The following is a 10,952-nucleotide window of genomic DNA, read 5'->3' on the forward strand; positions in this document are numbered from 1 at the left end:
AGACAACATCAAACATCGAACGTTCCTGATTTAATTATGCCATTTTTGTAATATCGAATAATGTGGACTCTTTCTCCTCCTATCTATCACTCTATGTAGATGCAGATGTAGATGTAGATGTAGAGATTTCTTACCCAACCCCAAACTCATTCCCCCAAGCCTTTAGATGTTATGTTCGATCCAATTAAAGCAGTGTGTAAGGGCAGGCCAAGGGATTTCACTTTTCACAATCACAAATGACAACATCCTTTCTTTTATTATTTTTATTTATTTAATTTTAGACTGCTTTATGAGAGCAAATAAAAGAGCGACCTCATACTCAACTGTGTTCAATTACAACCACGTGGCACCAAGAAGTAAATAAAGTTGTTCATTTAAAAAATGAAAAGATAATTAGGGATGAATATGGATAAAAGAATAAAACAGAGTAGAAGAGATTTCATTTAATTTAATTAAAGAGATGCATAAATATTATTAAAATATGAAAAATGGCTGGAATGGTTTCTGGGATTGAAGTTTGATAAACCACCAGTTGTTAATTGTCACCACAGCGCAGCAAGCAGCGCTACTGCTACTTAAAAGTAAAACACAACAAAAAGAAAGTAGTGGTTGAAGAGTTGCTTTCCTCAAACCAACCGTTTCTCATTACTCATTTTTATCTATTATCGTGTTCTGTTACCAACACCAAGAGACTCTGGCCATTTTGGCTTATAAAATAAGTGACCCCACCGCATCAGAAAAACCTGTCACCGTTATAATTCCCCTTATCATAACGGATCCCACCCACACACCATTGCTTGTGGGCTCTTTTAATTATTATAGTTATTAATATCAATAACTATAATGGTATCAGGAAAACCTAATTTTTTAGACGTAATGATTACTATTTTCTTTATAATTAATAAACTTTCTTTTCCAATGCAATACTATTTTAGTATTTTTTATCCCGTTGTCCAAGCAAACTAGAACCGAAATAGGGAGAAAGAAAGATGATGGCGCAGATTAGCGGATACCAACTGATGAAGAGTGATTTGGCCTGAATTAGAAAAAAGGGGATACGTAGATACGAACTGACTAAGAGATGATAGTTCAGTCTACCCAGATTAGTTCATAATAATTGAGCTCGGGTATTCAATTACCTCGGTATAAGGGTCATTTCGGTATCGAAGCACCTCGACACTCAATTCAGTTCGGAACTAAAAGATTGAAGTATCAGCTCGGGACTACTGACCTGGACCATCATGTAACGATTCCGGAAGTCTCTCCAACAAACTCCGAACCTCACGGGATCACGTCGCGTAATGGCAAGCTTATCCTCTCCCCGCCCGAATCAGGTGGAATTGATAATCTATATTAATTGATAACGTTACCCCCCAATTAAAGCGGAAACGGATCCCATCAGAACGAAGATCCTGGAACCGGTCCGCAAAACCCACAAGGGCTCAACTATATAAAAGCACCAACCCCAATGACACAAGGTACGCGTGATTTTTCTACTCTCTAGCTCTCTAGCTCTCAAAGCTTTACAACTCGCAACACAGTTCACTGACTTAAGCATCAGAGCAACCTCGCCGGGTTAGCCACCCCGGGTTCTCTGATTCGCTGTCTTGCAGATTCACCTAGCTCGTTGCCCGACTAGAAGCCAGATCATTCTCCAGCAGAGAGTAGTCAGATCATGCTACATCAATTGGCGCCATCTGTGGGAGCACGATCAAAAAAACTTCTTTACAGTCATCAACTTTCCCCTAAATCAATGGCATCTTCCAGTCACGCCAGATAAAGCAGCGAGATAAACGTCTTCGGGGGACAACCCCAACTTCCTTTAGTGTGCATCGGCCAGTTCACCATCTCGCTTACTGCGGCTGGGGTTCCAACGCTGACAATGCCACCAAACACCACACAGGTGAACGCCTTGCTTCCCCCAGTGGTAGGCACAACCTTTTCGAAGCCGTCTGTGGTTCCCCCGGGAGTTGGATAGTCACAGTTTGACGACCTGGTGTAGTGTGTGCGGGCCATCCAGGTCCAAATGCAGGAGGTTCAGCAATTCCAGCAGCACTAGCAGTACATATTCTACAAGTAGTACCAGCAGCAGTTCCCCCCACTGCCGCAAAGCCAGCAACCAATTCCTTGGCTACGAGGGCCCGCTTCAAGTTCACCTCGAGCTAATAAGCCAAGGTGTGGATGACGAAATTCACCTGCCAAGAGAAGAAAACAAGCATCAGCATATAAAAAGCTAAGTACAAGATAGATCGACGAAAGTTCGAAAACTTACCACCATGCAGTGAGTAGGCGTTCGGGCTCCGAGCTGAGCAATCGGTAGTTTGACCCAACTAGCAACCTCCTCGGCATACATTGCGCCTTTGCTCTTGAGGAGGCCATATTTCGTTGTTAGAATGCTCCGAGTTGCGTCGTCGCTACCTGAAGAAGCAGCAGCTGCCGGGGCGGGCTCCGAAGGCATAGCCTCCTCAGGCGTGCGGGGCGGGGAGAGCTTGCTTGATTCCTCCTTGACTAGGTCTACCACAGAAGGTTGCTCGGCAGTTGATGGCTGCTCGGGCTCTGGAACGGCAACCAGCGGGGACTCAACGCAAGCTCTTTTTGAAGCTCGTTTCTTCTTCCCCTTCTTCGTACTCTCGAAGAGTTCGTTTGCGGGGATGTCCATAATAGCTGCAACAAAAACAAACTGTCAGAAACAGTACCGAAATAAAAACAAAGGAAATACAATAAACAGCGACCTACCAAGACTCAGACCGGCCTGCACAAGTTTCTCCTCGGTCACAAAGTCTACGAACTTCAAGCCGAGCTCCACCCATGATCGGAGCGCCTCCCTTGTCTTCAGGTCCAACTGGACACCGGGGTCCTGGATGGTTGCCCTCCAATGGGTCGGGAAAGGCCACCCCTCAGTGTTGCCGACCACAAAGTAGCGCCTCTTCCAGGCCGGAACCTTGTTCAGGAGCTCATGCAAGAGTTTGAAGCTAGGACGAGGTGGCAGGTAATAAGTTCGCCTATGCTCGGGCAGAACACAAGACAAGTTCTTTTTAATGGAAAGAATAGAGGAAAAGATGTCGAGGTCGAGAAGAAGGTTGTAGTCGTAGAAAAGAAAAATTGTGCCTACGACGTTGCGGATGGAGTTCGGGTGCAACTGGTCTATGGTGATGTTGAACAACTTTATGACTTCAACTATCAAAGGGTGAAGTGGAAAACGAAGACTAGCTACGAGCTGTTCCTCGAAGATCACGATCTCGTTGTGACCGTGCTCCCAAGGGAAATTACCTAAGGGGATACTGTAGACGAAGTTGTTTGGAAGTCTATACCGGGCTACTAGGGATAGGAGCCAATCCGCCGTCATTGTTGACGGGCCAAAGTTATCTGGCAGCCGACCTCGATGCGAGGTGGAAGCAAGATCACTAGAGGCCTCTCTCTCCCCTCGGGGTGAGTCCACCTCAGGAGGATCGTGGACCACATCCTGACTCGAAGTAACCTCCTCAGAAGGATGAACTTCTACAGCCTGAGCTGAGGTACCCACCTCGGCTCCAGCGGATTCACCGCTCCCATCTAAAAGGCTATTGAAACTAAAGCTAGACATAATGGAAAAACGCGGAACCGAAAAACAGAGCTAGGGAAGACTCACCAAAAGAAAGACCAGAGAAAGGAAGACGACCTCGGAAAGACACCGAACTGAAGGACTCGAGCGCGACCACAGATTGAAGATTAGCGGACTTGTGGCGAAGAAAATGAGTCCCTTGCCCCCTATTTATAGCCAGTGTGTCCGGGAATCAACGATCAAGATCGTCATGATCCAACGACTCCTAGGAAAACCGGTTGCATGACCCCCGAGGTTGAAATCGGTTTAGCGCGTATTTTGACGTCCGCGGAGTTTATAAAACGGTGTGACATCCGCGCGTACACCTGACGCAACCTGGGTTATTCCTGGTTGAGTCGAGCGGCCGAACTGGTCCGACCAATGATCCGCCCATCAAACCGCCTAGACCTCGTGCCAAATCCACCTAGACTCGTCATGAACTCCCCACACCGGGTTGAGACCCCTGGCTCGGGGAGTGGGGAGCAGTTGATGAAGGGTGATTTGACCCGACCTAGCAAAAAGGGGACATGTGGACACGAAGTGACTAAGAGATGACAGCTCAGCCTAGCCAGATTAGTTCGCAACAATTGAGCTCGGGTATTCAATCACCTCGGCAAAAGGGCCACCTCGGCACAAGGGTCACCTCGGCACAGGGTCACCTCGGCATTGAGGCACCTCGGCACTCAATCCAGTTCAGAAATAAAAGACTGAAGTATTAGCTCGGGACTACCGACTTGGACCATCATGTAACGATTCCAAAAGTCTCTCCAACAAACTCCGAACCTCACAGGATCATGCCGCGTAACGGCAAGCTTATCCTCTCCCCGTCCGGATCGAGCGGAATTGATAATCTTTATTAATTGATAACGCTACCCCCAATTAAAGCGGAAACGGATCCCATCAAGACGAAGATCCCGGAATTGGTCCGCAAAACCCGTGAGGGCTTAACTATATAAAGGCACTAACCCCAATGACACAAGGTACGCGTGATTTTTCTACTCTCTACCTCTCTAGTTCTCAAAGCTTTTCAGCTCGCAACACAATTCACTGACTTAAGCATTGGAGCGACCTCGCCGGGTTAGCCACCCTGGATTCTCTGATTCGCTGTCTGGCAGATTCACCTAGCTCGCTGCCCGATTGGAAGCCAGATCATTCTCCAGCAGGGAGTAGTCAGATCGCGCTACATCACTAACCAATGACGGCAGAGCCTATGTAGAAGGGAAAGGTATGAAAACCTATACAAAATTTGTAAAAGTTTTCTTATCTTATCCTTCTTTTCCCTACTTTTTCTTTTAAACGAAACATAGCCTCAGGGTTTGATGGGTTTAAGGGAAAACTCCTTACCAGTACTTTGAATTTTAGGGGTTGTATGAAGTACTGGTGGTTACGAATTGAGTTTTTTATGAGTTATTCAAGCTTATGAAAAACTAAATTCAATTCGGTTTAAATTGAGTTTTGAGCTAAGTTGGAGTTTGATATATAGGCTTGTATTCTAATAAGCTTATCTTGAACTAAGTGAAGCTCAGCTCGTGCCTAATTGAGCTTAGTATAATAAATAAATAATTTTTAATATATATACATATATATATATAATAAATAATAATATTTTTTGTATTAAATATTTTATCTTTTATGTATAATAGTAAATAATTGGATCATTTACTAAAACATCCCTATAGTTTCATTAATTTGCCAAAACCAACCCTATAGTGTGTCTTCTAGTAAAACATCCCTTAAGATTTGCATTCAACTTACCTAATCAACCTTCCATTAGATGAAAATAGAAAATGACATTTTTTGTATTAAATATTTTATCTTTTATGTTTTCTCTCTTTAGTTAATTGTGTTTTCTATACATAAAGTGTTATGGGTATTTTTGGAATAAACAACCATGGATCCATACCCTTGAACATTTTTCATTCCGTTTAGGGGTACTTTTGGAATAAACAACAATTAGACCATGCCCATCAACATTTTATAGTTACTTTAGGTGATCATGTTACTATTTTTATATGGCAAAACAAATAGTTGTTAATGAAAGGTCGATTAAGTAAAAAGGTTGTAAACTATAAGGAGTGTTTTAGTAAAATGGAAATTATAGGATAGATTTAAGTAAATCTATGAAACTATAGGGGGTGTTCATTTTATGTAAAAAAATATTTTTCTATGTATAGTTTTTATTTTTTAGAAAAAAATTGGTTTGCAGTCAAGCTCGAGTTGAGCCAAGCTCGAACTTATGAGCTTTTGAATCGAGCCGAGCTTGAGCTTCAAGCCTAACACTATTTCTGCGAGTCGAGCTCAAATAGCCAAGTATTCAACTTGGCTCGGTTTGAATCCACCCCTAGTGTCAAGTCAGTCCCTAACTTTAAAATCTATCTATGCATTATTACCCCAAACTTCCAAAATGTATCCAATAGGTCCATATCGTGAATAGTTCGTCAGTTAATGTCAGAAATGTCAAAACTACCCATCAGGTGTCATCTAATTTTCTTTATCTACCACTTCCACATAAACCAATTTAAACAAAACTCCTGTTTAAATATTGATTTCAATATACTATATTGTTGTTCCACCTTGATTCTAAGCAATCTTGTTTTTCAGCTTGTGGAATGATAGATTACCCCGTTACCAACGATGAATCTATGGTTAATGAATTCAAATCCAAACACAAGTAAATTCTGAAATAAGCAAAGAAGAAACTAAATTATGCCATTGTGATGCAACATTAGCAATCAGCAAAACCTTTCCCTTGTAAATGCTAAGATCAACATCATTTCCCCTTGCATCATAGCTAAGATTGGAACGTTATAACAACCATCCAAGATGGATTTCAGAATATACAAGAAATTTTCATTAGCTACATAAAATTAAAAAAAAAATAAACAATATATAAGAAACCATAGCAATGGTGGTTTCAGCCATCACCAGGAGACAATGGATTGTAGTAATGGCACAGCTCTTCAATCTTAAGATAGAAGACAATGAACAATGTCTTCTTTCAAGAGTAGTTTTGATATTTTAAAAATTTTAAGTGGCACATATGATCACATGATACAAAGAATTGATGGACAGAGAACTGACCGACTATTGAAAGAGAACTATTAGACACATTCTAAAAGTTCAAGATACAAGTTTTGAAGTTCGGGAACTGACTTGACACAATCCCTAAAATTCAAGGTACTTATTAGGAATTTTCCCTAGAGCTGTATTTGGAAACAAGCAAATAAGTGTGAATGTAAATATGTAGATTGTAAAATGGTTCATATAAACTGCAAAGTTGGGTTAGTTTTGCATTGACAAATTTACCTTCTTACCAAACAGACTTTTTAACTGCAATGGAAGCAAACGTGAATTTCAATAAAGCATATGTTTTTTATTTTTATTAAAAGCCAACTTGAATGCAAATTTACTTCTTTTTTATTGATGTACATTTATTTGTCAATGCATAAATGTAATGCTGAACCTGAAATTTGTCAATGGATTTACACTCCATTTGCATCGTTTCCAAACACAGCCTAAAGTTTAAAAGAGAGTTTCAATGGGATTTCGAGCATAGCAAATATAAAAAACAAAGAAGGGTAATCCCGTCATTCAAGAGGCTTCCAAGGGAGTTTGTTCGGGAAGCTTCTTTACCGTAGGCGTGTTTAGTGTTAGTGAGCAGTTAGCTAGTTGGGGATGCCACCGACCTTTCGGTGGTAAGGTAAAACCTAATTTAACGAAGGCAGTGAGTTTTCCGGTAGCCGAAAAACCAACGATGCTTCAAGCAGTGGTTTCGAAGTTTGCCGATAAACCAGATTTGTCAGACACTTAGAAGAACAGAAAGATCACGTTTATTATTATTTTATGGGGATCGTCTTTGCCACACGGCGTTCGAGAAGGCACGAGCCAGCCGTCATTAGCATCTCGTTCGCTTCAAGCCTTCAATCCAAGGTTATAAAACATCAAAATTTTGATAAACGAGATTCAACCTAATATAATCAGAGCGAGGGAGAGACAGAAAAACCCTCTCCCTTGTCTCCCTTGTTCTGCTTTTCCTTCGGCGAACCGTCACTGCACACACTTACAGAAAATGATGAAAAAGAAGGCTTTAAAATAGTAGTGAGGGACTGAAGGTGATTAAGTCCATACAACTTGCTTAGAATACATCCCACAAGCGAGAACTGCGAACTGGTAGCACTTATAACCAAAAAAAAAACTGGTAGCACGAACCTCCATGATCGTCCCACAAATTCAGATGAAAAAAACAAGAAGCATAAACGGATAAATAGAGCAAAAGAATTTTTAATTTTTCTATCTTTTACTATGAATTTTTATTATTATATATCAGTAGATGGATTACTATAGTCTATAGATTTCCTCCTTACAGACCCTTACAAAAAAAAAAAATCAGAAGGGGGTATTTCGATTCTCAGGAACAAAAACGACAAAATAAAAGCAAAGATTGGACAAAATTTATGATTTTTCTTTGAGGACGGAAGCTAAACCCGTAACGACTCTGGCTCCGCCCTGAGAACTCTTTGGTTTGATCGCCGGCAGCTGCCATGGTGAGAACTTAACCTTGTCCTCTTCCTCAGGAATTTCCAGGGCAGAAAACGAAGAAGCGCCGGACACCGTTTCCCTCGGCGAATTCTCCCCGAAAAGAAGCTCGAATTCACCAGATGAGTTGGAATTGTTAGTTATGTTCCCCGAAGATAGCTTTTTCTCACTTTCCATCACGCTCTGGGACTGGGTTCCGGATTCGGCTGTTTTGACCGGAGATGACGTATTTGTACTAGTAGCTCTGGTATAAGGAGATAGCCATTTCGCTTTCATGTATTCAGCTTTCCTCCAGGGCGGGAAGTGCATTCCTTTCTTCTTTAGGCTCTGTCTAGCTGCATCTGAGATAATTGAGATGATCTGTTGGAGACGGTCAGCTTTGCCCACGAAGATCGTTGGAATAACTTGGAGGACGGCCTTGTAGGTTCCAGTCGAACGGGCGATCTCGAATTCCGATCTGAAATCTACGTCGATCAGGAATCGTTCACCATCAACAATCACGTCTACGTATTCGTATTCTCCTGTGTCAAAATGGGGAAAATACCTTAAGTTTCAGAAAATGTAATATCTCCTGTAAAAATACCATATTATAGATGTAACTTGGATCAAATGAACTGGATTAGAAAAATTTAGGGAGAAAGAGAAAAGTACCGGCAGGAAAAGATGGAGATTTCTCCCAACGTGATTTACAGATTGAGGCATCGTAGCCGAGAGCCACAAGACCATCAGTTACAACCTTTCTGCAATCGTCTTTACGCTTGCAGCCCTTGTTCTTCTCTATGACTTTTGCAGTGTCAGCTAAAAGATTTCTCTCGGCAACACTCGCACAAGGGACCAAACTCTGTACAAGGAAGGAACGATTTTTTATTTAGATATGAAAACAGTAGCATTCTTCCTTTCATTTCATCATATCATATTATTAAAAAAGACTTAATATAAACAGCGATCAGGAGGAATTCAAAAGTATCCAAGCAAATTAATACCTTCAGAATTTCGCAGGCATCGCCACAGGAAGCTGCCGTTGTCGATTCAGTAAAGACATTGGAGACGTCAAATTCATCATCTGAACTATCACTGCAGCTTCCGTTGAAACAATTGCATCGATTCCGTCCGCATTTGGCCGCCGACAAATATTTCTCATTGTTCTCTTCGATGAAGTTCCGAACCATTTTGTCCAAGCACACAGAGCTTGGCTCCCAATCGTTGTTATTAGCATCTTTGCTGTACTGCTGTTCACCGGCGCTGGGCTTCTCAGTTGATGAAATCCTCAGGACACTCGGGAACTGCCGCTCAAAGAGCCTCTTGAGGCGCGATTTCACTATAGGTTTAACCGGATCGCTCCGAATCGATTCTTCAACTAAGCGAGAATCTATTGGCTGGATTTTGAAAGGAGGCATAATTAACAAGACCAGAATCAAAGCAACACCCTCTAAAAGCTGCTCTCCATTTTCGGTAATTCCGAAATCAAGGTCAATTCAAGAGCTTCTCTATCCTACCACTCAATCCAAAAAGCTTAGAGCTTAGACTAATCTGAACTACGAAGTGGAGGAACAAGGAAAAAGATAACAATTGACGAGTAGAACACAAAATCAGGTACTCTGCATAACATCTATCTCCTTGTTTGAGCTAAGAAGAGATTGGATTAAAGAAGGACGCAAAAAGGTTTAGTCATTAACAAACACATCCGATACACCGCAACAACGACAAGACCTTCGTTAATGTCGCCTACTATCATCCCGTCTCTGGACACCTTACCGGACCAGAAGTCATAACCGAGCAATGCGATGACCACCGAAAAGAAAAGGATAAAAATTCGATATGCACGAAAGAAATTGTCAAATCTACCAGAATCCGAAGCTCCAAACAAAATCGATACCTTTCTCCGCAGATTATTATATAGGCTTTGTTCGAGTTTACAAAACAAGCATAGAATAACTTGAAAACTCTGCTAAAGGAAGTCGCTTTTTTTTTTTTGTTTTCTTGATTATTGTTTCCAGGAACGGTCCGAGCAGGGTTCGTGAAAGACGTGACGACGAGGAACGGAGAGACGGACATTCCGGCGAAGTATAGAAGGATCAACGGCCGGAGTTCTCATTTCTCCGGCAAAATGATGAGCGTTGGTTAGAACAAAATGAAAAGAGGAAAAAAAATAGAAGAAAATTCGAATTTGGTCGTCGTTTGGCTTTCTTAGGAATAAAGAGAAGAACAGAGAAAGGGGTCGCTTTTAAAGGAACGAAGGGGGGGAATGAAGAGTCTGTGTGCTGACTAATACCAGATGCCACGCTGGATAGTGACGTGGCATGGATATATGGCAGCTGCGTCCTTGTTACATGGCAAGGGACGAGGGTTAAGGCGGGTTGGTTCGTGGCGGTAGTGACACGAAAACACGTTATCTCGATTGGGACGCACGGATTCCCTTCATGGGCCTCGTGAATGAGGTACAATACCGAAATAGCCCTCGACTTCTTAGGGTCAGAATTCAGATCACAGATGGGCTTAAAATATTCCTCATTATCCGGGAATATGGAAACCGGCACTAGGATCGTGGAAGGGGCAAACCAGGGAAGAGGTCAATCCACAGCCCGCTGAACAGCGAGCGAGTCCTTGGCGGTCATTTCCCCCAGGAAAAACAGAAAAGAAGTCGTCCTCTGTAGTCTGTACTGTAGGTAGTCCGCACCGCAGTACCCCACTCGCGAGTCGCGACCAGGGCCAACCAGGCGCTGCTGAGTGCTGCCCTGCCGTAAAAAATTCAGTTTCACATTAGGTTTGAAAAAGGAGGGGTAATTCGGGTAAATAGTGTATTTTCGGATAAAGTGGGTTCGTGTGGGTCGTTTAG

At 42.2% G+C, this 10,952-nt stretch overlaps 1 protein-coding gene across 1 annotated transcript; it reads right to left on the reverse strand.

Annotated features, from left to right (window-relative positions):
• Positions 1 to 7,845: 7,845 nt before the first annotated feature.
• On the reverse strand, positions 7,846 to 10,353 carry LOC104613266 (uncharacterized). Its single transcript, XM_010281007.3, has 3 exons — positions 9,100 to 10,353; positions 8,768 to 8,957; positions 7,846 to 8,637 (listed from the first exon to the last, which is right to left on the reverse strand). The coding sequence occupies exons 1-3, from the start codon at positions 9,511 to 9,513 to the stop codon at positions 8,033 to 8,035; spliced, it is 1,209 nt and encodes a 402-aa protein (XP_010279309.1). The 5' UTR covers positions 9,514 to 10,353; the 3' UTR covers positions 7,846 to 8,032.
• Positions 10,354 to 10,952: the final 599 nt, after the last annotated feature.

This window comes from Nelumbo nucifera, chromosome 1, assembly GCF_055504915.1.
Source record: "Nelumbo nucifera cultivar China Antique chromosome 1, China Antique-T2T, whole genome shotgun sequence".
NCBI classification, from domain to species: Eukaryota; Viridiplantae; Streptophyta; class Magnoliopsida; order Proteales; family Nelumbonaceae; genus Nelumbo; species Nelumbo nucifera.

Coding starts and splice junctions, on each gene's coding strand:
- LOC104613266 (XM_010281007.3), bottom strand. CDS start 9,513: ATGCCTCCTTTCAAAATCCAGCCAATAGATTCTCGCTTAGTTGAAGAA. Junction 8,958..9,099: donor ATGCCTGCGAAATTCTGAAG/GTATTAATTTGC, acceptor TTCCTTGTACAG/AGTTTGGTCCCTTGTGCGAG. Junction 8,638..8,767: donor ATCTCCATCTTTTCCTGCCG/GTACTTTTCTCT, acceptor ATTTTGACACAG/GAGAATACGAATACGTAGAC.